We start from the raw sequence: 25,303 nt of genomic DNA, 5'->3' as shown, positions 1-25,303 counted from the left end.
TCTAACTTCTTAAAACCCATTGATACAGAAATACTAAAAAGGTTGGGCTCAACGTGCCGCCTGCTTCCTTGGCAATGTCAATACAGCCTTGTACTGAGCGCAAATGCGCTATCCTTATGAAAATAGACCCCCAACTCACAAACCTTGCCTCCAATGACCCCACGAAGGCATGTTTGGGGAGGATGTTATTCACGAAATGGGGAAGTATGTCTGGTTCTTCTCCTCCATTAATAAGGCCCAAAACTCCTTTTAAAAAAAAAAAAAAAAAAAAAAAGTACTCAAACCGTGTTTTTGGTAGGGCCAGAAAAGGGAGGAGCTGCTTCTCCGGCCGTTATGTCCCCAGACAACAATCATGAGGCTCCTACCAACATTACCAGCAATATCAACAGCCAACTTACACAGTACCAACCCAGAAACCCAGACCATTCTTTCCTTACAGAGCCAGAATCTGGCGTCCTAGAAGTAAACGCGGAGTCCCATGGGCAAAATATTCTTCAGGTAAGTCTAACACTTTTTTCTCACAATCTTCCATTGGGCGGAAGACTCATACATTTTTAGAAAAATTGGACTAGGATTACGTCAGACTCTTTGATTCTGAATACTGTATCAGGTTTCCAAATAGAATTTGTATACCCGCCCATCCAATTCTCAATAACAGATCGAAATCTCATCAAATCAGAAATAGACGATCTTATAGCAAAGGCAGCCATCATACCTGTCCCTCAAAATGCCCCGGGCTTCATCGGCAATTAATTCCTTGTAAAAAAGAAAGACTGAGGTCACAGACCCGTTATCAATCTCAGACTACTCAACAATTTTGCTGTGTACAGGCATTCAGCTCCTAAGAGATATATTACCAAAAGACGATTAGTTAATCAAGATAGACCTAAAGGATGCCTAACTATTCTGATTCATTCTTTGTCTCAAACATTTCTTCAATTCATTTGGAACAATCAGAAATGGCAATTCACCTGCCTTCCCTTTGGCCCATCATCAGCCCCATGGTGTTTCAGCAAACTTCTGAAACCAATTGTTGCACTCCTCAGAAGTCGAGGAGTACGTTTCATTATATACCTTGACGATATTCTCATCATGGCCCAATCAGAGACTCTTCTTCTCTCCCACAGAGATTGGACCTCGTCTCCTCTTTCCAACCTAGGTTTCCTTATCAACCACAAAAAGTCCATTCTACTTCCATCTCAAGAAGTAGAATTCCTAGGCTCTCTAATGAACGCTCGATCTACCACCCCGAGCCTTCCTACCAGGAAACTAAAGACTATTCGAAAGGAAATTCATCAGATTCTTCTCAAGGATCTTATTTCTCTGAGAGCTATAGCTCGAATAGTAGGTCTCCTATCGGCTTCCATTCAAGCAATTTTTCCAGCTCCCCTCCATTATCGAGCCCTACAATGACTAAAAACCAGACATTTGAGAGAAGGTCTAGGTTATTCAGACGAAGTTCATCTCTCTTTGGACAACAAAGAAGACCTTCTTTGGTGGCTCTCTCATATCCAAATTTGGAATGGGAAAACCATATTTAATCCAAATCCAGACATCATTATAGAATCGGATGCGAGCCTTTCAGGATGGGGAGCGGGCTGCGGTTCCCTATCTACTGGAAGGAAATGGTCTCCTTCCGAATCCCATTTACACATCAACTGCTTAGAACTTTAGGCTGGGTCCTTCGCTCTCAAGAGCTTTGCGAAGAATTCTTCACATTGCTGTGTTTTACTTTGCATGGACAATATCTCCGCAGTCCAATATATAAATCACCTTGGTGGAACCACTTCAAAAGCCCTTGCCGACATTGCCAAGGAATTTTGGCATTTTTGTCTAGACAGACACATAACATTAAAAGCGGAATACCTTCCAGATGTTTCGAATTCAATCGCGGACTGGAACTCGCGCTTCCTTACAGACTTCAGTGACTGGAAACTCCATCCTTCAATATTCCATCAAAATCAATTAATTATGGGGTCCTCTACGTTTAGACATGTTCACTTCTCGTCTGAACTGTCAAACCCCTCGTTTCTTCAGCTGGAGACCAGATCCTTTGGGAATAGACACCTTCCTCCAATTCTGGCCTCAGGAAACTATATGCATTTCCTCCTTTCAACCTAATCCCTCAGGTTCTTCTCCAAACTTCAATATGGAAATCAACTATGGTCATTCCTTGGTGGCCAACTCAACCATGGTTTCCTCAATTACTTCATCTTCTATTAGATTATCCTCACATTCTCCCTTTCATTCCGGATCTCCTCCAGGACCTTCTTGGCAACTCTCACCAGTTGGTTCTATTAGACCAACTAGTTCTAATCGCATGCTTAATTTTAGGCATCCCGAATGGACATCTCCATTTTCTATCACAACTAGAGAACTCCTCACAGACGCCTGGGCTCCAGGTACCAGATCTGCTTACAGATCAGCCTGGAAAACTTGGCTTCATTGGTGCTCTCAACGGGATTTGGATCCCTTACAAACATCTATTTCCAACATTTTAACCCCTTAACGACGCAGGACGTATATTTACGTCCTGCGCCGGCTCCCGCGATATGAAGCGGGATCGCGCCGCGATCCCGCATCATATCGCGTTGGTCCCGGCGCTAATCAACGGCCGGGACCCGCGGCTAATACCGCACATCGCCGATCGCGGCGATGTGCGGTATTAACCCTTTAGAAGCGGCGGTCAAAGCTGACCGCCGCTTCTAAAGTGAAAGTGAAAGTGACCCGGCTGCTCAGTCGGGCTGTTCGGGACCGCCGCGGTGAAATCGCGGCGTCCCGAACAGCTGATCGGACACCGGGAGGGCTCTTACCTGCCTCCCCGGTGTCCGATCGACGAATGACTGCTCCGTGCCTGAGATCCAGGCAGGAGCAGTCAAGCGCCGATAATGCTGATCACAGGCGTGTTAATGCACGCCAGTGATCAGCATTAGAGATCAGTGTGTGCAGTGTTATAGGTCCCTATGGGACCTATAACACTGCAAAAAAAATGTAAAAAAAAAGTGTTAATAAAGGTCATTTAACCCCTTCCCTAATAAAAGTTTGAATCACCCCCCTTTTCCCATAAAAAAAATAAAACAGTGTAAAAAAAATAAATAAAAAATAAACATATGTGGTATCGCCGCGTGCGTAAATGTCCGAACTATAAAAATATATCATTAATTAAGCCGTACGGTCAATGGCGTATGCGCAAAAAAATTCCAAAGTCCAAAAAAGCGTATTTTGGTCACTTTTTATATCATTAAAAAATGAATAAAAAGTGATCAAAAAGTCAGATCAAAACAAAAATCATACCGATAAAAACTTCAGATCACGGCGCAAAAAATGAGTCCTCATACCACCCCATACGTGGAAAAATAAAAAAGTTATAGGGGTCAGAAGATGACATTTTTAAACGTATAAATTTTCCTGCATGTAGTTATGATTTTTTCCAGAAGTGCGACAAAATCAAACCTATATAAGTAGGGTATCATTTTAACCGTATAGACCTACAGAATAATGATAAGGTGTAATTTTTACCGAAATATGCACTGTGTAGAAACGAAAGCCCCCAAAAGTTACAAAATGGCGTTTTTTTTTCGATTTTGTCTCGCTGTGCATTTTTGGGTAAAATGACTAATGTCACTGCAAAGTAGAATTGGCAACGCAAAAAATAAGCCATAATATGGATTTTTAGGTGGAAAATTGAAAGGGTTATGATTTTTAAAAGGTAAGGAGGAAAAAACGAAAGTGCAAAAACGGAAAAACCCTGAGTCCTTAAGGGGTTAAATTTTCTTTCAGCATTATTTGCCGCAGGTAAAGCTTATAGAATGATTAACTTATATCGTTCCGCTATTTCTACTGGACATTCTCTTATTGATTCCATTCCCATTGGTAGACATCCTCTTGTATGCAAACTTTTAAAAGGCATACATTTAGGTGTCCCCCCTTTACCCAAATATAATTCTACATGGGATGTGAATATTATTTTAAATCTTTTCCCTTCTTGGGAAGACAACGACTCCCTATCTTTAAAATTACTCTCCTTCAAACTTACAGTCCTATGTCTAGTTTCCATTAAACGGATATCTGATGTTAGAGCTCTTGACATAAGACAATACTCCCCTGAAGGAGTTATTTTTTCGATTTATAAATCCAAAACGGAATCTATACATCTGACTACTTTCAAAACATTCTATTTCAAACCTGATTTACATGTATCTATGGCACTTTGTAATAACATGTAATGTTTATTGTAAAAAAATTTATTAATATATATTTTTTCCTTTATATTCATGCTTAACTTTAAGCTAGCATAATAGGAGCATCTTTTATTTCAATAAAATTGAAGATTTTCCTACCCTTGGTGAAGGAAAATATAGATTTTATTAAAGACAAGATGCGAGTATTATCCCTCCCTATACACCCATCCCTATAATTCTTTATTTTGCTCTTATTTCATAGCCACCTAAGATGATAGTCTCTGAAATTATCTACATACTTCTACCAAAACTGCTTTCCTGTTGAAAAAGATCCCTATTTTTCCGGTTTCCACTTTATTGGATTGATTTTTTCCTGTTCTGAACTGTTCACCTTCAACCAAAAGGAGGAAGATGATATTATAGCTGTCAACTATATGTCATGTGCTGCATTCTGATTGGTTAAACAGCAGGATAGCATGTTTTCAAGTTTTCAGATTTATTCACATATATCCTTTTGCTGCTGAGAAGTAAGAGGTTCTAAAAGCATAATACTCGCGTCTTGTCTTTAATAAAATCTATATTTTTCTTCACCAAGGGTAGGAAAATCTTCAATTATAGTTGAAGATGGCCCACCATTAAAGGGGTACTTAGGTGGAAAACTTTTTTCTTTTTTTTTTTTAAAGAACTGGTGCAAGAAATTTAAAAACAGATTTGTAAATTCCTTCTATTAAAAAAATTGTTATCCTTCCAGTACTTATTAGCTGCTGTATGCTACAGAGGAAATTCTTTGCTTTTTGAATTTATTTTTTGTCTTATCCACAGTGCTCTCTGCTGACACCTCTGTCCGTGTCAGGAACTGTCCAAAGTAGCATAGGTTTGCTATGAGGATTTTCTCCTGCTCTGGACAGTTCCTGAAAGGGGCATCAGGTGTCAGCAGAGAGCACTGTGGACAAGACAAAAAAAATTCAAGAAGAAAAAAATTTCCTCTGTAGCAAACAGCTGCTAAAAAGTACTGGAAGGATAAAGAGTTTTTAATAGAAGTAATTTACAAATCTGTTCAACTTTCTGGAAACAGTTGATTTAAAAAAAAAAATAATAATATTGTTTTCCACCGGAGTACCCCTTTAACATAAGCTATTTGGGTGATCCTGCTGAAATGCCAGCTTAAATGGGTACTAAGGATATGGAATAAGATGTCTAATAGCAGGGGTCCCCCGCTGGTTTAGAATGCTGGGTGCAGGGGGGATTGGAGTTCGTGATGTTACGCCCCCTCCCATATACTTGCATTGAGGGGGCATGGCCGTGACGTCACAACCCCCGGCACCCGCAACCAGCGTTCAGAATAAAATGTTACGAACACCGGGGCAGCGGAGTACCCTTTTAACATTTGTAGTCATTCACATCTCATTGTAGCCAGACAGTCATGACAGAAATTCACTTGACACGTTTACAGTTCTAACAGAAAGCTAATGCCTGTCTCCACCAATGTGCTGTTTTATTGTTTGGAAACCATATTGTACCCTCACTTACCAAAAAATATATATACAAGTCCAAACAGGCAGCACAAGGAACACACCACAGTTGGAACCACGTCATAATGCCGTCCATTTTCAAGGCTACATAAGTCCTCAAAAGGATCTTCTTGCCCAGTATCAACAGTCTGGATATTGAAGTGCTGTGAAACGCCAGGCAGAACAAAAGGAGACGAGTCAAATGCCATTGTGGAGTGTTTGGCACAAGCTTAGGTGTGGGTGGCCATCAATGACCAGTCTGAAAGACAAAACAGATCGTTTTTCTTAGAATGAAGCTGGAAAGACAACTTGGTAAATACAGCCATACATATTTTATACAAACGCTATAACCTGAATAGGCAGACATACAACCACACAGGACTGTGTCATGACATACTTTATGGTTTTTTTTTTTGTTTATAATCTCTTAAACTAGATTATGTTGGGTGATACAGTATCATGTCCTAGGAGGAGTAGGCCAAATGTCTCATTGTTCATGATTCAGTCCTTTCCGAAGGTCAGCTTTTTATTGCTTGTGTTCATAATTACTCAGACTCATTCACGAGACCAAGTAGTAGGCGTACGTACCACCTAAATCCTGCTGTGTTCTTTGTATACACCTGTTCTTTTTGTTAAAATAAAGAATTAATAAAAAAATGAAACATTGGTACACATGTACTAACCAGTAGGTAGGTTCACTAAACCACTATTCATCAACAAAAGGCCCTCTTACTGAAATATAGAGAGGACATCTACACATATCTTGCATTCTTTCCATATAAAAGCATCAAATGTGAATGCATGAAATATTCCTCTTAATGGGTCACATAACAAAAGGCACATAGCAGGAATCTACATTAGCAGGAAACACACCCTGTCGAAACACAGAGCTCCATGTCTGTATTCTAGACGACTGAAACAGGAGAACAAGGTAACAGCTGGGAATCTCAACCATTTGTGAGTACGCGCCCCTGAACCCTTCCTAACCCAACATCTGGTGAGCACACAGAACTAGTGGGCTTCCCCTCAGTGTGAAATATGAAACTGCATGAAATCTTATACATGCCCTAGAGAGTAGCACTTTTATAACTCAGGGCAAGTAAATGTGTATCTCTATTTTCACCTTTTCCAGGGTTTTCTGTTTAGAAATTCTTTTGACTTGGGGGGAGAAAAAATAAATAAAAGAGGACGCCTGAGAGTTTGTCTCTGCAAATTACTAATAGTCCAATAAAAAAGGTATTCCAAGATTCTGCAACATGCTATGGTTTTGCACCCACTGTGGAAGAAAAATATGCAGATTTAAAAACTCTTCCAGAGAAAAAATATATATAAAAGAAAAATTGTCGATTACAGTAATTTTACATCCAAAATATAAATATATACAGTACTGAGTAGAAGTTTAGCCAGGTGTTGAAATAAAATGCAAAGTAAGAAAGATTTTTTCTAAATTAAACCTGAATGAAATCAATATTTGGTGTGACTATCCTTTGCCTCCAAAACAGCATCATTTCTTCTAGGTACACATGAACAATGTCAGGGATTTTGTATGGTCAGTCCGATGCATGACTAATTGATTACATCAAACTGGTGAGAACAATCCATCAAATGCAAGTTGAAACAGTTATTAACTGAAACAGAAACAGTGGTGTATGAGGCTTAACACTGGGTGAGGAACAGCCAAACTCTGCTACAAATGTAAGGTTGTGAAAGGCAGTGTCATGTAACAGGGCATATACATCATCGCAAGACTGAGCAGAGTAACAAGATTCAATGTGATTATGCGGTATCACCAAGGTCTCTCCTAGGCAAAGATTTCAAAGCAGACAGATTTTACGATTTGTTGCTCAAGCTCTTTTTAACCCTTTAACCACATAAATTTACATCCTATGTCCTGGTGCCCTGGTACTTAACGCACCAGGACATACATTTATGTCCGATACAGGACGCAAGCACCGGAACGGTGGGATAGGGACCTGCCGGTAATGGCTGACATCAGCGATCGCCCTGATGTCTGCCATTAACTCCTCAGATGCCATTAACAATACAGATTACGACATAAGTGGCAATTTAAAAAGGATGATCAGATTTCCCGTGGAACTGCCATGGGGATCCGATCATCCAAGATGGTGGACAGAAGTCCCCTCCCCTGCCTCCGTCCGTCCTACCAGTGTCTTCTTTTCTGAAGTAGATCACCGATAACACTGATCAGCGCTATGCATATGCATAGCACTGATCAGTATTTGCAAGTTAAAATGTGAAAAAGCCCCTCCCCAATAAAGACTTAAATGGCCCCTCTTTCCCATTTTACCCCAAAAAGCATAAAAAAATGTTTTAAACATACTTGGTATTGCCGATTGCGTAAAGTGTACAGATTGAAAATTAAACCAAAATTGAGGTTTTCTTTTCAATTTCCTCACACAAATAATTTTTTTTTTAGTTTTGCCGTACATTTTATGGTAAAATAAAATATGTAATTACAAAAGTACAATTGGTCATGCAAAAAAACTAAGGCCTCATATGGGTCTGTGTATGGAAATATGAAAAAATATATATGTTTAGAATGTGAGGAGAAAAAAAACAAACTCAAAAAGAAAAAATTTCCTGTGTAAAGTAGGGATCGACCGATTATCGGTTTGGCCGATATTATCGGCCGATATTCACGATTTTCTAAGTTATCGGTATCAGCAATTACCTTGCAGATAATGCTGATAATGTGGGGGCTTTAAATCAATGAACTGCAGCGGCTTTTGCGGGGCCAGGGACCGCCACCGCCCGCTTCTCTCCCCTGCCTGTCCTGGGGTCCTGAGTACAACCACCACCGCTGCCAGAGACCGCCGCCGCCACCCACTTCTCTACCCCTGCCTGTCCTGGAGTCCTGAGTCCAACCACCGCTGCTGCCAGAGACAACCGCCGATGCCCCATTGTCTCCCCCATCCCTGGTTTTATAATGACCTGTTTCCGGGGTCAGCGCTACTTCTGGCTCCGATGGCATCTTGAGCTGTCACTGTGCACCGGGCCACTGACGGTGACGTCGCATTGAGGATGTCACTAGTCATTGCGCAGCACACAGCAACAGCGCAGAACGCCGCCAGAAGTAGCGCAGACCCTGTGAACAGGTAATTATAAAACCGGGGATGGGGGGAGGCAATGGGGCACCGGCGGCGGCGGTGTTGGTTGCCCCCAGGACAGGCAGAGGGAGAGAAGCGGGTGGCGGCAGTCTCTGGCAGAGTCAGTGGTTGGACTCAGGACAGACAGGGGGAGAGAAGCGGCAGTGGTCTCTGGCCCCTCAAAAGCCGCTGCAGTTCATTGATTTAAAGCGCCCGCAGAAACATTTAATCAGGGTATACCCGCACACACCCAGGCACCCTCATTTTACCAAGGATATTTGGGGGGGGGGGTAGGGGATTAAAATGCACAGAATATCGGTATAAGTTATCGGATATCGGCCTGAAAGTTCACAGGTTATCGGTATCGGCTCTAAAAAATCTATATCGGTCAATCCCTACCTTAAAGCGTACCTATCAGATATCACACACAAAAAAACAACTTATGTTACTCAGTACCTAATCCTGATCATGTACATGTAATTTTTTTGTATCACCTATATATTTTTCCACTAGAAAATAGCATATTACAGCTGCTCAATGTATTTTCTATCTTCCCAAAAGGAGGGGGCGAGTTATTTTGCCTGCACTGTGATTACTCCTCCCCCTCCCTTACTCTGCCGACTCAATGCTCTTAGAGCCAGCCCTGTTACCCTTTTCTCTCTGGTTTTACGCTGTATACAAACACACACAATGATTATTGGAGATTGCCTGTACTCTACAACCAAAGACAATATGGTGAGTGTATAACTTGCGTCTTCCTATATTAGTGCAAAGGTTTAAAGCTAAAAGTACAGTGGTTTACTTTGTCATTCATGTGTGTCCTCCTTTGCCAGCCTGTAATGCTGGGACTTATAGTTTTAAAATAGTTGGAGGTACAGTGTATGAATATTTTTTTGCAGTTTTGTTGCCTTCAGCTGTGTGTCTACAGCTTTTGCAAAACTACAACTCCCAGCAATCCCAGACATCCATGACAAGCTCTTGCTACTGTTGGAATCACAGAAGGTATGGGGACCCCTAGTGGTGGGATTTTCAAAGGCAGTTTTCTTTAATAAATTTTTGTTAATGAATAAAAAAAAAAAAATTATATATATATATATATATATATATATATATATATATATATATATACACATATACACACACACACACACTATATATACACACACACACACATATATATAAATCTATTGTTTTACCAAGATGTACAACATATAACAGTGCCCATTTAAGGCCAAAATTGGCTGTCGACTTAAGAGGTTAAAGAAGCACAAATAAACAGGCAAAGCTTAGGACCACAGATGCAGGGGCCAGTCAAGGAAACTTGGAACATGAAACAGGGTTAGGTCACTCAACTATGGAAGAAAAACTATTGGAAGTGAGGAGTAGCAAAATGGTAGCAGGTGCTCTGAACTGATGAGCCAAAATCTTACATATTTGGCTGTAACAGAAAGCAGTTTGTTCGTTTAAAGGATGGAGAGTTGGAGGTGTTGCAGGCAACAGTAAAGCATGGTAAAGCTTCCTGGCTACTTTGGTGCTGTACTTCAGTTAATGTCATTAAGAACCCTCTTCAGCATAAAGAAGAACAAGGCATCTTAGATGTAATGGCACTGCCCCTACAAAGCCCCAAGTCTGTTTGGCATTACATCAAGAGAGAAAAAGATTTGAGAAAACCTACATTAAAGAATAATTTAGATGTTCTATTTGTGCCTTGTGGATACCTATTGTTTCCGATTTGTCTGCCATTTGTTATTTACTTCACTTAGTAGTAAATCCTTCGTTTCCCATGATGCTTCTGGCTCTGCAGAAGGGGTGGTGTTTTATCACTACACTACGTGTGTTTTGAGTCTTATCTAAGTGCATCAAGTGATAAATCAGTGACCAAATTGGCACTTCCATGACCAGAATATTCTATGCGATACAGCTTTAGAAAAAAAAAAAAGAAGAAAGAAACAGTCCTCAAGAGCCGCCAAAGTACCTAACTGAGGTCTTTCCCACAAGGTTCAGGTCTAGATATGAAAGATATAAATGTGGTAGGGTTTAAGAAATGAAGTTTAAAAAGACAAGAAGTTTTTCTGGTAAAATATGGGAAGTTTATTCAAAAATATAGATTTAAATACCCGGTCTCAACCACAGGGCCCTTGTGGTAGAACGAGGACCAAACATTTAAAAAGGGGGAGGGGGGGTTAGGATGTAAAATGCTAAAACTATCCTTGTCTAATATGCACAATCTTTCAATGTATATGTATATGTTTAACTATATATTTTTTAACACACTATATTTTACTAGTATTGCAAATGACATAGCATAATATAAGATATGAGGTCCCCTAGGAAAGGTACCTGTATGTGAAGTTGTTATCAGTACGGGCAGTGTATCGCTAATTAATTTATGTGCCCAGTATTTAAAGTATTGATTGTCCGTTTCAGTAACAATTCAGTAGCACAAGCAGCACTATGCATACCTTTCGGTTACAGGACTGTTGCAATCTCCTTTTTGATAGTCCATGTCCTGTAATTGAAAAGTAAAGCTGTAGCGTTGGTTGCGCTATAATGTCCCTGTGGGTGAAAGAGAACTTAGTAGTTGTCCGTATCCTGTGAAATAGAAAGTAAATCTGTAGCGCTGACAGCGTTATGCAAGCATCCTGTGGAAGAAAGAAAGATGTGGAGTCTCATTAGTAGCGCTGTGTAATGGGTGCCCCGTCTGTCTGAGTAATGACACTGCATGTCACAAATGTCTTGTACAATGTTCCTATGAAGTAGAAGGGATGGTACGCAGTGCCGCTTACCCCTCAAACAGTGTTGTGCACTGCGTTCGCTCCAGCCCTGGAACCGGTCACTGAGGGCGAGTGAACGGCCAGGAGGTGCATTGTTTAGGTCCTTAGCATCCTTGTGGTAACTGAGCGCGCACGCTCAGAAAAAGATACTCCTAATTGGTCCATGTATGCTGTAAGTCCTGGATCATGCTAAGGCAGTGTTAAAGAGTGGTGTACCTTGATAGGGGTACTCCGATATGGCTATACGCCATTCTGGGTGCAATCCTGACCCCTTCTTCAGTAGCTGATAAAGAGAGTGGCTGTAGTGCTTCTATAAATAGTGGGTCCCAATCAATGGATTAGGAATAGGGTTGTTCATTCAATGTAGTATGGAAAACCTGGAATGGTATATTGCCAGGAAACCTAACACTTGACAAAATCCTGCAGAGTTCCCATTAAGAATGATAATAAGGTATACTGGGAACACAACATGCAAATATTATATATATTATAAATGAGAAAAAAAATGTAGAAATATGCAGTGACAATTATATGATAAAAATTTATATGAAATAGGTAAATGTGGTGTAAATATGCAGAGGCAAAGGCATGGGAATGTCTGGTAAATGGTAGAAACAGTGGTACAAAAAATAATGCAGTTCACTCCGGATGTATAAATGAAGTCCTGGACTATATTGCAGGTTAAATGGATTGTGCACGCTTAAAGTTGTACAACGCATTCTCATCCTGAGGAGGTTGGGGTGTCTAAGTTTAAAAGTAAATTGACTGTGTTGGTGGGGTACAGAGGATGTAGGGGAATATATGGGGTGGAGTCCTTCCCGGGACCAGTCTCGACGCTGGGTATGCAGCCTACCCGATAAGGGTCATGGGTTGGGAGCCCACACCAAGATGGTTTTAAAAATCCGAACAGTTCAAAATTAGAATTGAGGCCCTTAGGTTCTAGGCTTTCGAATGCAAAGATCTTCTGGCTTTCTGCTCTGGACATCTAATAATTGACTTCCCCTCTCCAATTTTTCTTAACTGACATTAATCCTACAAAAGATAGGCTGGTGGGACCACTATTGTGGTGTAGTGCAAAGTGGGTGGATGACGGGTGTTTCATATTGCCTTTGCAGATATTGTGGATATGTTCAGAGATCCTGGTTTTGAGTGGTCTTTTGGTACGTCCAATGTACTGTTTCTGACAATTGCACTGTATAAGGTAAATAACTCCTTTGGTATTGCATGTAAGAAATTGATTGATGAGCCATTTGAAACTGTTAAGAGGTGGATGGGACTGCAGCGACGTCGCTTCCCCGGCATCCTACGTATCTTACAGCACACAGGTGAGGGGTTGGGAAGCGGGGATTTTTGATGAACGGCACAAGGGAAGAAGGGAATTGAATTGTAAGCAGGTGCAAGGACAGAAGCAGGGAGGGGGTTTGAATGAAAGCAGGGGCGGAAGCAGGAGGGGGAGGTTTGAATGAGAGCAGGGTCAGAAGCGGGGAGGGGGGGGGGGGGAAGTGTTTAAATGGAAGCAGGAGCGGTGGGTTGAATGGATGCAGGGGCAAGAGCGGTGGGGGGAGGGGGTTGTGAATGAAGCAGGATTTTTTATGAAAACGGGCACAAGGGTAGGGGTTTGAATGTGAGCGGGGGGGGTTTGAATGGAAGCAGGGGCGGGTGGTTGTGGGTGAATGGAATCAGTGGCAGGGGTGGATGGGTGGCTGCAGGGTGAATGGAAGCAGTGGATGGCTGGGTGGCTGCGGGGTGAATGGAAGCAGTGGCAGGGTGGATGGGGGAGTGAATGGAAGAAATGGCAGGGGGGAATGAAGGCAATGGCACTAGGGGGCTGGAAGCAACGTGGGTGGGTGGCTGGAGGCATTTGGGTGGGAGGCTGGAGGCAAAAGGTGTTTGTGTGAGGCTGCTGGAGGCACTGTGTGTGTGTGCGCGTGTGTGTGTGTGAGGATGCTGGAGGCACTGTGTGTGTGTGAGGCTGCTGGAGGCACTGTGTGTGTGTGTGTGTGTGTGTGAGGCTGCTGGAGGCACTGTGTGTGTGTGAGGCTGCTGGAGGCACTGTGTGTGTGTGAGGCTGCTGGAGGCACTGTGTGTGTGAGGCTGCTGGAGGCACTGTGTGTGTGAGGCTGCTGGAGGCACTGTGTGTGTGTGTGTGTGTGTGTGTGTGTGTGTGTGTGTGTGTGTGTGTGTGTGTGTGTGTGGCTGCTGGAGGCACCGTGTGTGTGTGAGACTGAAGGTATTTGTGGGAAAAAAATAGGATGATGCTGGCAAAGTACGGAGCCTAATATATATATATATTTTTTTTAAAGGTTCTGTGGTGAAGAGTTGTGACAGGAAGAAACCATCATGACAGTCTGGGCCAGATGGAAAAGAGAAGTGAACGACTGATTAGAGAAGAAATCACCTGTGAGTCCTGCATATAGCAGCACTGTAATCTACATAGATAACAGGTATATAGGTGATGTGTTTTGCTTCTTTTTAACCATTGTTTCCCGTGCGTCGAATATAGTTTGGTTTCTAATCAATACATTTTCTACGTTGGACCTACTTAGCGCTGGACATTCCACTTCTTGGAAAAATGAAAAAGTTATAGGTCTTCAAAACAGAGGGATTTTAAACGTACGAATTTGGTTCAAAAGTTTGTGATTTTTTTTTTTTTTTTAAGCGCAACAGTAATAGAAAAGTATGTAATCATGGGAATATTTTTATTGTATTGACCCAAAGAATAAAGAACACGTCATTTTTATCGTAAATTGTACGGCGTGAAAACTACGGTTTTCTTTTTAATTTCCCCACACAAACAGTATTTTTTTTGGGTTGGGCCATACATTTTATGGTAAAGTGAGTGAATGCATTACAAAGGACAACTGGTCACGCAAAGAACAAGTACTCATGCTAGTCTGTGGATGAAAATATAAAAGATTTATGATTTTTTGAAGGAGAGGAGGAAAAAACTAAAACGTAAAAATAAAATAGTACTTTAGAATGCAATATGCACACCTGGGGGGGGGGGGGGGGGGGGGTGAAATCACAAGCAAAACCGAATCAGAGTCCTAATTCAAGTACAAAATCCTGTCCATAAGAGCGTACAATCTACTGTAGATGCATTCAATTCCAAAACAAGCTTCAGCAGTTAAATGGTTTCTTAAAATAAGAAAAATCTGGATGGTGGAAAAAGTGACAAGTCTATCCAGGCTCTCTTCACATGGAAAGTATCTTGTTCTCCTCCAAAACATCTGGCACTGGATGTGCAAACAATAGCTGAAAATGCTGATGAGAAAACAGATGAGCGCTCACTAAGCCCTAGATCTGTACATCTCTAACTGGTTCTGATCCTTCAGGGCCAAGAAACCATTACCCACAAGATTGCATTTGACTACATGCAAACAAAACCAAATGATTAAATAGGGTTCACAAGATCACTAATGGCATGGTTGGACCACTGGAGGTCAAAATACTGTACATGGTCCAAATTAACAGCTTAAATTGAATTCAATCCCCAAATATCCATGCAACAGTTCTGAACGATTAAAATGCCATTTATTGATTAATAAAAATTGACTTTTCCGGCTTGAACGTTTTCTTGGTTCACAATTTTTACGGCCGACTATGAAAATGATCAATATTTGCTACCCTGGGAAATATCTTTCAGACTAAAGACCTAATTCAGCATACATGTATAGCAGCCAAATGGTTAAATTACCTTAAATGGGCACTGTCCGATATAAAAAGATTTTGTATGTTGTACATCTTGGCAAAACATTAACCTTTCTAATATACTTCATAAGAAAATGTTATTTCCTTTTTATATAAATCATGGCTTATAAAATCATGACTTCATGTTCATGCCTGTGCTTCAGCTTGGACAGAGTCCAGTAAGTGGGGGTGGGCTAGTACTCCTCTGTCTGATTGGACAGGAGAGCGCCCAGAGGAGTGCTATCAGACAGCAGAGCGCCCAGAGGAGTGCTATCAGACAGGAGAGCGCCCAGAGGAGTGCTATCAGACAGGAGAGCGCCCAGAGGAGTGCTATCAGACAGGAGAGCGCCCAGAGGAGTGCTATCAGACAGGAGAGCGCCCAGAGGAGTGCTATCAGACAGGAGAGCCCCCAGAGGAGTGCTATCAGACAGGAGAGAGCACAGAGGAGTGCTATCAGACAGGAGAGCACCCAGAGTAGTGCTATCAGACAGGAGAGAGCACAGAGGAGTGCTATCAGACAGGAGAGCGCCCAGAGGAGTGCTATCAGACAGGAGAGCGCACAGAGGAGTGCTAGCCCACCCTCACTTACTGGACTTTGTCCATGCCTGTGTGCTACAGCTTGGACAAAGCCATTATTTCTATAAAAAGGAAACAACATTTTCTTTATGAAGTATTTTTTTTTTAAAGCATTTATTTAAGTTTCAAATAATAATACAACAAGAGAAAAAAAACAGGTAAAACCAGATAGCAAGACACCAAGGCAGTACAGTCCGGCAGAGGTTTCGGGAAATACAATGTCATCCCAGGGAAATCGTCCCACAAATGAACTCACAATATCAATGAAGACATAGTAACTAGGGCTGGGCGGTATACGGTTTCATACCGAATACCGAAATCTTTGTCCTGCACGATATGAATTTTTCCCCATACCGCAATACCGGTTTGGCCCCTCCCCCTCAGGAATAAATTATCAGGCCAGCGCTCCGCTGTCGCCATATCGGGGAACTAATCATATGTCACCCTATCACCCGCAAGCGCTGCCCTCCTCGTCCTCCTGTTTGTTGCGGCCGCCGGCGCTGACACTCCATAGCTGTATCCCTATGCCCGGGCTGAAAAAGGTAAACAAAATAAACTTTAACTCACCTTCCCCGTCGGTCCGGACAGGTCCAAAGGGCCCACAACAACCACTACTCGCAACCCGACCCTAAAACTTATTTTGCAGTATGTACTATTGATACACGATAATAAAAGTTAAAGTGTATATACACGAGCCAGAATTTAAAAGCAACCTATATCATCAGTGGTGGAAAGACACCATTAGGATCACTAATGGAAGTTCACATAGTAACTGCTGAAACTGTATATGGTCCCATACACATGGGTACCTTGGAATGATGGCGTACACCACACTGTAATTAATAGATGAGGGTGGTAGCTTAAGTCTAACCACAAAAACACTATTTCTTCACCAACATATTTCATTCCAACAAGAACATCTGGTGTTGGTGAAAAATGTAAATTTTTGTACTTTCAGTAAGGACAGCTATCTGGAACTTTATGAGTGGTAGGAGATAATATGGAAGCATTGATTTACCTTTAATGTATAGTGTGGACCCTCTAGACTAGGCAGACATGTTCATATTTCAAGCATACAGTCCAAGGTCTTTCCTGCACATAACACTATATAAGTTCCGTCCCCACTACCTATGTTCCCTCATTTGCCTCTCTGCCACTAGAGACTGAATTTGAATAACAGACAGCACTTTGTAGGGGAGACACCCAGTGCCAAGACTTTAGAGCTTTCTTCAAAAGGTATAGAGTCATTTTCGGTATAGGAAATAAGCGATATACAGATATGTTAAAAATTAGTTGCTTAAAATAAGAGGGGGCCTTCGAGCACATTTCATTGTAGTAAAGTAGTTTATTACACTTTATTACATGGAGGTCTTCGATCTCTTACAAATGAGAAACCTAGAAAAATGTCAAATACTTGTGAATATAAAAACAATGGGAATGAATACCAGCACACGCATTGTTGAGGAATCTTCTGGTGCCTTAGGGTACTATTATATGTGCCTTACTTGCTGTGGATTTCAGACATGACAATCTACAGGTAATCTCATACCATGTTATCGGCAAGTGTGCATAAAATCCTCACACTATCTTAGGCTGGGTTCACACTACGTTTTGTCCCATACGGGAGCGCATACGGCAGGGGGGAGCTAAAAGCTCGCGCTCCCGTATGTGACCGTATGCGCTCCCGTATGTCATTCATTTCAATGAGCCGACCGGAGTGAAACGTTCGGTCCGGTCGGCTCATTTTTGCGCCGTATGCGCTTTTACAACCGGACCTCAAACCGTGGTTGACCACAGTTTTATGTCCGGTTGTAAAAGCGCATACGGCGCAAAAATGAGCCGACCGGACCGAACGTTTCACTCCGGTCGGCTCATTGAAATGAATGACATACGGGAGCGCATACGGTCACATACGGGAGCGCGAGCTTTTAGCTCCCCCCTGCCGTATGCGCTCCCGTATGGGACAAAACGTAGTGTGAACCCAGCCTAAAGTAGGGATCGACCGATATCGGGTTTTTAAGGCCGATACCGATAATCTGTGGAGGTTAGGGCCGATAGCCGATAATTTATACCGATATTCCGGTATAAATTATCGGCTATTTATCCCCACGCGACACCGCTGCAGATCATTGATTTAAAGCGGGCGCTTTAAATCAATGAACTGCAGCGGCTTTTGCGGTGCCATAGACCGCCGCCGGCTTCTCTCCCCCTGCCTGTCCGGGGGTCCCGAGTCCTATCACCGCCACGGCCCACCCCCCCACCGTGTCGCACCTCTTACCGCACCGGCTCTATTGCCTCCCCCATCCTGGTTTTATAATTACCTGTTCCCGGGGTCCACTCTACATCTGGCTCTAGTGACATCCTCCGCAGCTGTCACTGTGTGCACTGACGGTGACGTCACATAACGCAGGACGCAGCATAACGCAGGACGCAGCAGGAGCCAGAAGTAGCGTTGACCCCGGGCCCCGGGAACAGGTAATTATAAAATCGGGGATGGGGGGAGACAATGGGGCCGCGGCGGTGCGGTGGGGGGTGCGACGCGGGGCGGTGGTCATTATCGGATTATCGGTAAGGTAATTGCCAATACCAATAATGCCCAAAATCCTGATTATCGGCCGATAATATCGGCCAAACCGATGATCGGTCGATCCCTAATCTAAAGTGTAGTTTTCTCGAAGAAAACCTCTTTTCAGAGCATGTGATCAGCATCTGTGGATTTTCGTGTGTTAAATCCACAGCAAGTAAAGAGAGTGTGAACATACCCTAGGCACCAAAAGATGTATCAACAGGGCATGTGAATAGACGGTGTTCGTGTTAGTGACGTCACCCCCCACCCCCTCCATTCATGTTCGTAACGCCGGAGATCGAGGGGGTCCCAGCTGCCAGACCCCTCGCAATTTGACATGTTACCCCCTATCCTTTGGATAAGGAACAACATGTCTAGGGATGGAGCATCCCTTTAAAAACCACCAGGTTGGACATTCTTTTAATGAAAGTATTAGACGAAGTGGTGCAGGGTTTACAAAAAAATGAGTGCTTTTCATTTAATGTTTTAATGTATAACATAGTTTATAAGGTTGAAAAAAAGACCAGAGTCCATCAAGTTCAATCTATATCCCTAATGAGTCCCTGTATTTACACCTAAAAATATGAAATCTAAAAAATCTCCCACCTGCAAAACAAGTGCTTGTAAAAAGTGAAAACATTGTGACACGTTTCAGTTCTGCACCACATTATTGTGCTACTTAACTCCTTATGAAGCAAACAGGAGTCCAAACGATCCTGCATTGTCCTATTATGATGTCCAAAAGTACTGAATTGCAGAACTGCTTTGTTAGGTGGTAATGCATTGCATAACTAGGCATCAGGACTTTAGGAAAGTTGGCTGGGTGGGAAGGCATACATATATTAATTATTAATACTAAATATGTATCCAATGTACCGTATTTTTCGCCCTATAGGACGCACCGGCATATAAGACGCACCCAATTTTAAAGGTGCAAAATCTAGAAGAAAAAAAAAAAAAAAAAAAAAAAGATTCTGCACCCAACAGTGATCTTCAACCTGCGGACCTCCAGATGTTGCAAAACTACAACTCCCAGCATGCCCGGTCAGCCAACGCATGCCGAGAGTTGTAGTTTTGCAACATCTGGAGGTCCGCAGGTTGAAGACCACTGGATAGGAGGTAATACTCACGTGTCCCCGCCGCTCTGGGCCCGTCACCGCTGCCCTGGATGTCGCTCCATCGCTGTTGCCGCGTCCCGACGCTCCGGACGTCTTCTTCCCCGGGATCCACGCTCTCCGTTGCAGTCATCACGTCGCTACGCACACCGCTCCTATTGGATGACGGGACGGCGTGCGCGACGTCGTGATGACGTCGAAGGAGAGAGCCGCCATGCAGAGGATCAGGGCACAGAGCAGACACCAGGGAGGCAGGTAAGGGCCCTCCCGGTGTCCTGTAAGCTGTTCGGGCGGTCCCGAACAGCCCGACTGAGCAGCCGGGTTACTGTCACTTTCGCTTCAGACGCAGCGGTCAGCTTTGATCGCCGCGTCTGAAGGGTTAATACAGGGCATCACCGCGATCGGTGATGTCCTGTACTAGCCACGGGTCCCGGCCGTTGATGGCCGCAGGGACCGACCCGATAGGTGTGTATTCGCCGTATAAGACGCACCAACTTTTCCCCCCCAGTTTTGGGGAAGAAAAAGTGCGTCTTATACGGCGAAAAATACGGTAGATATGCAAAAGAATGGAGCACTCACCCGCTCTTTGCGTGTAGTAAAAACTTCTTTACAACCCACTCCACCTGTTCCTGTCCGCTCCCCCACATGGAATACTATTCACTGAATTCGTGATGCAATAAAGAAGTTTTTACTACACGCAAAGAGCGGGTGAGTGCTCCATTCTTTTGCATATGTACATTGGATACATTTTCTACCTTAAAACGTGAGCCCCGGAATGGTCTAGCAACCAGAGGATTCTAGCTATATAGTGATTTGTGCAGTAACAGTGTCGGGTACATCCATATGTGGATAGAATTAATATTAAATATATAACATAAGGGAAGAATCACCATTATCAATTGTTTTATACGTGTGAACTTTAAAAGTGAATACATGCCTAGCTATAGACTACACCACTGCCGACACCTCCTGGAGGGCAGCATGGTACAGTAAGTTGTGAGGAAATTGTTATTCAAATGAAGTGATATGGAGGAAGAATAAAAGAGGACTGTGACCAAGAATGATGTGTCAGTGCATGAGAAAAGACTGTAATGTTTATTCATAACAGCGTCACATTCACCCCTTACATTCCAAAAGAATAGAGAGAAAGCTATTGTGTGCCCCTCAGCCGCCTGTACTCCCCCTCTCTGCTGTCCACTCAGAACCCCAACTCTTCGCCTCAGTCCGCCTACAAGCCCTCAGCTCTGACCTGCTAACCCTGGCTGAATGTCAGAATTGTGCAGAGGACGCCAGCAGATCCATTAGCTATTCACATGGAGAACTCTTAGCAGGTATGACAGTTAACCCCATCATGCCATGGCTGTAACAGGAGGTTACACAGGGTTTCTTAGCTGCACACTGTGACACCTGCATCTTTTAAACTGCGCTTAGCCGAAGGCGGCATCTGTTCTCCCCAGTGTACGCGTCTCACAATCTGCTATTGTTTGTACATTTAACCGTCTCGTCTTCTCCCAATAGACCTGCTGTTAGTGTCTAGTCGCTGAACCGTTATTTTAGCTATTTCCATTGACATGTTTATCAGCACCACTTATAAAAATGATGACTAATAAAGTACAGTTTGCCAAGATGAGCTGCAAAGCAAATAAGCTAGTAAATAAAAAGTACTGCCACATATGCACATTCTTGTGTCTGTTTATATGCACTTTACCGTTCAGGAGTGTTGTACTTAACAAGGGACAACCAGGATCCTGAGATAGAAATACACTCCGCACACTTCTTTTCCAAGCTCCTTCAGGCAGATCACACCTTTACAGAGCAGGGAAGAGGCAACGTGCACAGGAGAAAATGCTTGACACATTCAGACATGTTGGGCAAAAAGTCATTTTTCTTTTAAAATTTTAAAATCACATTGCGTCCTTCTCTCCTCTAAACCAGTGTTTCCCAACCCAGTCCTCAAGGCACACCAACAGTCCAGGATTTTAATTTTTCCCTGTTCTATTCCAATGGAGTAACTGAAAAAACCCGGAATGTTGGTGTGCCTTGAGGACTGGGTTGGGAAACGCTGCTCTAAACAGACAGGAAATACCCACTCAGCCAATCACTGGCTCAGGCGCATCTCCACCAACAAGTGGCTAAAGAGGCATTTCTTATTTGACAAGAGTCCTTTTAAACATAATATTAAAAGGAATAGGGGATAAGTAATAGATCGCGGGGGTCCCAGAGGTCGAACCCCCCGCAATCAATAACTTATCCCCTATCCTTCGGATAGAGGATAAGTTATATTCCACTACGGTATTCCTTTAAAGAGTACCTTTCATCAAAAAATGCTTTATATATATTATAGCTGATTCCATATTGAACAACTTTCTAATAAGATTTAATAAAAAAAATTATAATAAATAAATAGCTTCCTTTTAGGTCTTTTTTCAGTTATAAAATGTGGCCCCTAGGGGGGGGTCTCCCTAGGAGTCTCTGGCCGCAAGCTGTTGCATAGATTTCGGACTCACGCCGGCCTGGCATGAGTCTGAAATTGCAGACCGCTGCATGAGCACGTGATGAGCTCAGCGTAGCTCCCCGTCTGTCAGACAGCGTACCACTGCAGGGCGCGCTCCTGACTTGGCCAGCCAGCCGCGTCTTCAGGCTGCGCCCCCCAACAAGGAGAACCTGCACGTGCTGGCCCCGAGTCAGTGGAGCGCTGCTCTCAAGATCGGGTCTGCCTGGCAAATCTCTAAACGTGTGATCGAAGTCTTCTCTTCATTATAAATGTAAGTCTTTCTATTTTATATTGGGATACCTAAAAGTATTTATAGAGGTTGGAGGGGCGGAAGTGAGCCCGGCCAGGCTTCATGTTAAGTCACACCTCCGGGCCACTCCCCTTTCCTCTCTCTCAGATGGACGGCACAGTGAGCAGCTTTGCTCAATGAAAAAAGGTATTTTCGGGCGTAAAAAAAATAAAATAAATAAGTTTTAAAAAAATAAAAATAAAAAAAAGCAGGGATAGTGTCAGAGTCAGGGACGGCTGAAAGTTTAGTTGGTGATATGAAAGATAGAGAAATGTCCAGCACAAAAGCACGATGCAAGATGATATTTATTGTAGATTCACACAGCAAACAGCAACACGGATCATGGAGTAGAGTAGTTAGTTGGTGATAGGTACTCTTTAACTGTCTGGAATAACTCTTGAAGCTTACTAAGGATTCCAATCAGATCTGAGGGACCTGCAAACACACAAAGCAATAATGTGGTAGGCTGTACAGGCATGCTGGAAGTTGTAGTTTTGCAACAGCTGGAGGCAATCTGGTTGGGAAACACTGGTTTATATAGTACTTATATGAAGCTGAAGAACACACGTAAATTAAGTAAGCCATGTCTAAAAAGACCACCATAGATCACAATGAAAAAAATAATAAATACATTTAGAGTAGCACCAATGGCCCGCTTTTAGTCTTTATAAGACCAAAACTAGTCTTCTAGTAGCTATGTTTGGGCTGATTTCCGGTTGTATACTTTTCTTTTGCGGGACTCTTACAGGCAGTAGACTATGCTCTTCAGTCTTGCGAACAAACTGTACATGAGATGTTAAAGGGGTATTCCAGGAATTTTTTTTATTTGACTATGCTACAGGGGCTGTAAAGTTAGTGTAGTTCATAATATAGTGTCTGTACCTGTGTGTGACGGTTTTCTCAATTCTTCAGTGATTTTCACCCCACTATTTAATTTTTCCAGAATACAAAATGACTGTTGTCTCTGATTTTTCCCAGCTTGCAATGCGGCCGAGACCTGACTCACTAGTCAGCTGATGACAGGGAGCCTGTCTGCTTCAATGGGTGGAGGGATCAATCTGCAACTAATGCAACAGCTGTAGGCACCCTGATTGAAAACCACAGGTCTTTTGAATGGATGCAGCTTATTTATGTTTCAATGGGTAGGGTGGCTGATGTGTGGGAGGGAATACCAGTTGACAAAAATCTAGCCACAGTGTTATAGTAATCTCACAACATAGCCATTTAGCCCCAGGACAAGTGCAGATCCTTCCTAAGCATGTCCATTACTGTCTGCCAGGTACGTACTATAATCACCTTATGGTGGAGAACCCCTTTTAATGGGGCCTCATCTGTTGGTCATTGGAGCTTGAGAAACTCTTGCAAACTCTCAATCCAGTAAAAATCTTAAAGATATAGGGGACCTCCTATAATCTTCAGCACAAAAGGGTAAATGGAGCAGGTATCTCGTCAACTCTGCAGAAGAGCAGGGGAATAGTCTTGCAGAAGAATGCTGCTACCAGCCAGTAAAAGCCACCGAAGCCATCTCTCCTTTCCTTCTGGGAAAAAAAAAAGGATGTCCAGAGTCCCAGATAGTTGAAAATGTTTCTGAACATGCTGTTATTATAAGGTAGTCAATACCTAATATACAGAATAGATATGAGCATGGATAATTCCATATATTAGTTACCTCCACTGCACTTAGCTAATATTCTCTTTATTATGTGACCAAAATGTGGATACTGATTCAGGTTTTTATTTATTTATTTATTTATTTATTTTTCAGGTGCTTCAACCCCACCCATTGTAAACGGGGGCATGACTATCCCCTTTGATGCACAAAGCAACCTCCATTGAACACCTGGTTTTGATAAGTCTGGTTAGAGATGAATTCTAGCGGCCTGCACAGAGCCGTTACCTCTACCCCATCCAACACCATTAGATGAACTGAAGCACCAGTTTTGAGACAGACCTTTTCATCTAACATGAGTGTCTGAGTTCATGGAGCCATAAGAGAATTCGTGAGATCAAATTCCCAAAGACACTCCAGAATCTTGCATAAAGTATTCCCAGAAGTGTGGAGAATGGTTTAGCTGAATAAATGTCATCACGGCGCTCACCGGGGATTAATAATTACTAACCGTAATTCCGGACAGTTTAAAATAACAGAAATGTATTAGGACATCAGATGTGCACGGACTACGCGTTTCGAGGGGCGGGACCCCCTCTTCGTCAGGTCCAATGAAGGTCATTGGACCTGACGAAGAGGGGGTCCCGCCCCTCGAAACGCGTAGTCCGTGCACATCTGATGTCCTAATAAATTTCTGTTATTTTAAACTGTCCGGAATTACGGTTAGTAATTATTAATCCCCCAGTGAGCGCTGTGATGACATCTGCTTCCCTGTGGAGCTTTTACCTGCTTTTAATACAATTGTTTCTACCGCCGTTGGAAGGACGGAATTGATGTCACTCCGGATCTGATTGAGCCACTGCTTGCTGGCGATAAACGTGGATTGGTGTTGTGCCCAGAGCACAAAACACCCAGGTGGGCACACTCCACCATAGCTCACCAAACTTTCCTTAAAAGGATTAACGGCACATGTTTGCGCTTTTTTCTGTTTGAATTTATTTTTTTCATAAAAAAACACATCCATTTAGCTGAATAATTAGGACTCACTTTTTCATGGTTATGGAATAGCATATCACAAAAGCTCATGTTGGTGTGATAGGCGCACACATACTTTTGGCCAATATATATTCTCAATAGGCAATAATATTAAAAGGGGTCCAGATGTGGTAGATTTAATAGATTAGAATCAGCCCTGCAAAACACGTTGCTCCTACTCCACTTTCTAGTATTTTGTAACCTTTTTATGGGGTCTATATTTTATGCTTGCTCTTATACAGGTTTGGAGACTAGTGTCTGTTTCACTTATATGCAATGCATATTTCTGCCCCTGATTTGCACAGAGTGTATTAGGTTTACATGTGATAGCAGGTAGTGATGCCCTTTTGTTCCAG

At 42.7% G+C, this 25,303-nt stretch overlaps 1 protein-coding gene across 3 annotated transcripts in view; it reads right to left on the bottom strand.

Annotated features, from left to right (window-relative positions):
* Window positions 1–25,303, bottom strand: part of LOC130358714 (transmembrane protein 198) — a 76,772-nt gene that overhangs the window by 17,363 nt on the left and 34,106 nt on the right. For 2 of the 3 annotated variants that reach the window (XM_056562363.1, XM_056562359.1), the window contains exon 2: window positions 5,712–5,951. In XM_056562363.1, coding sequence (XP_056418338.1) covers window positions 5,712–5,901 — 190 coding nt within the window. In that variant the 5' untranslated portion in view covers window positions 5,902–5,951. Of the gene's footprint in view, window positions 1–5,711; window positions 5,952–23,599; window positions 23,842–25,303 lie in introns of all 3 variants that reach the window. The other variant, XM_056562362.1, reaches the window with a different exon arrangement.

The sequence above is a fragment of the Hyla sarda genome, chromosome 2 (genome assembly GCF_029499605.1).
Source record: "Hyla sarda isolate aHylSar1 chromosome 2, aHylSar1.hap1, whole genome shotgun sequence".
NCBI classification, from domain to species: domain Eukaryota; kingdom Metazoa; phylum Chordata; class Amphibia; order Anura; family Hylidae; genus Hyla; species Hyla sarda.
The sequence above is the reverse complement of the archived record's forward strand: the minus strand, read 5'-3'. Positions and strand labels throughout refer to the sequence as shown.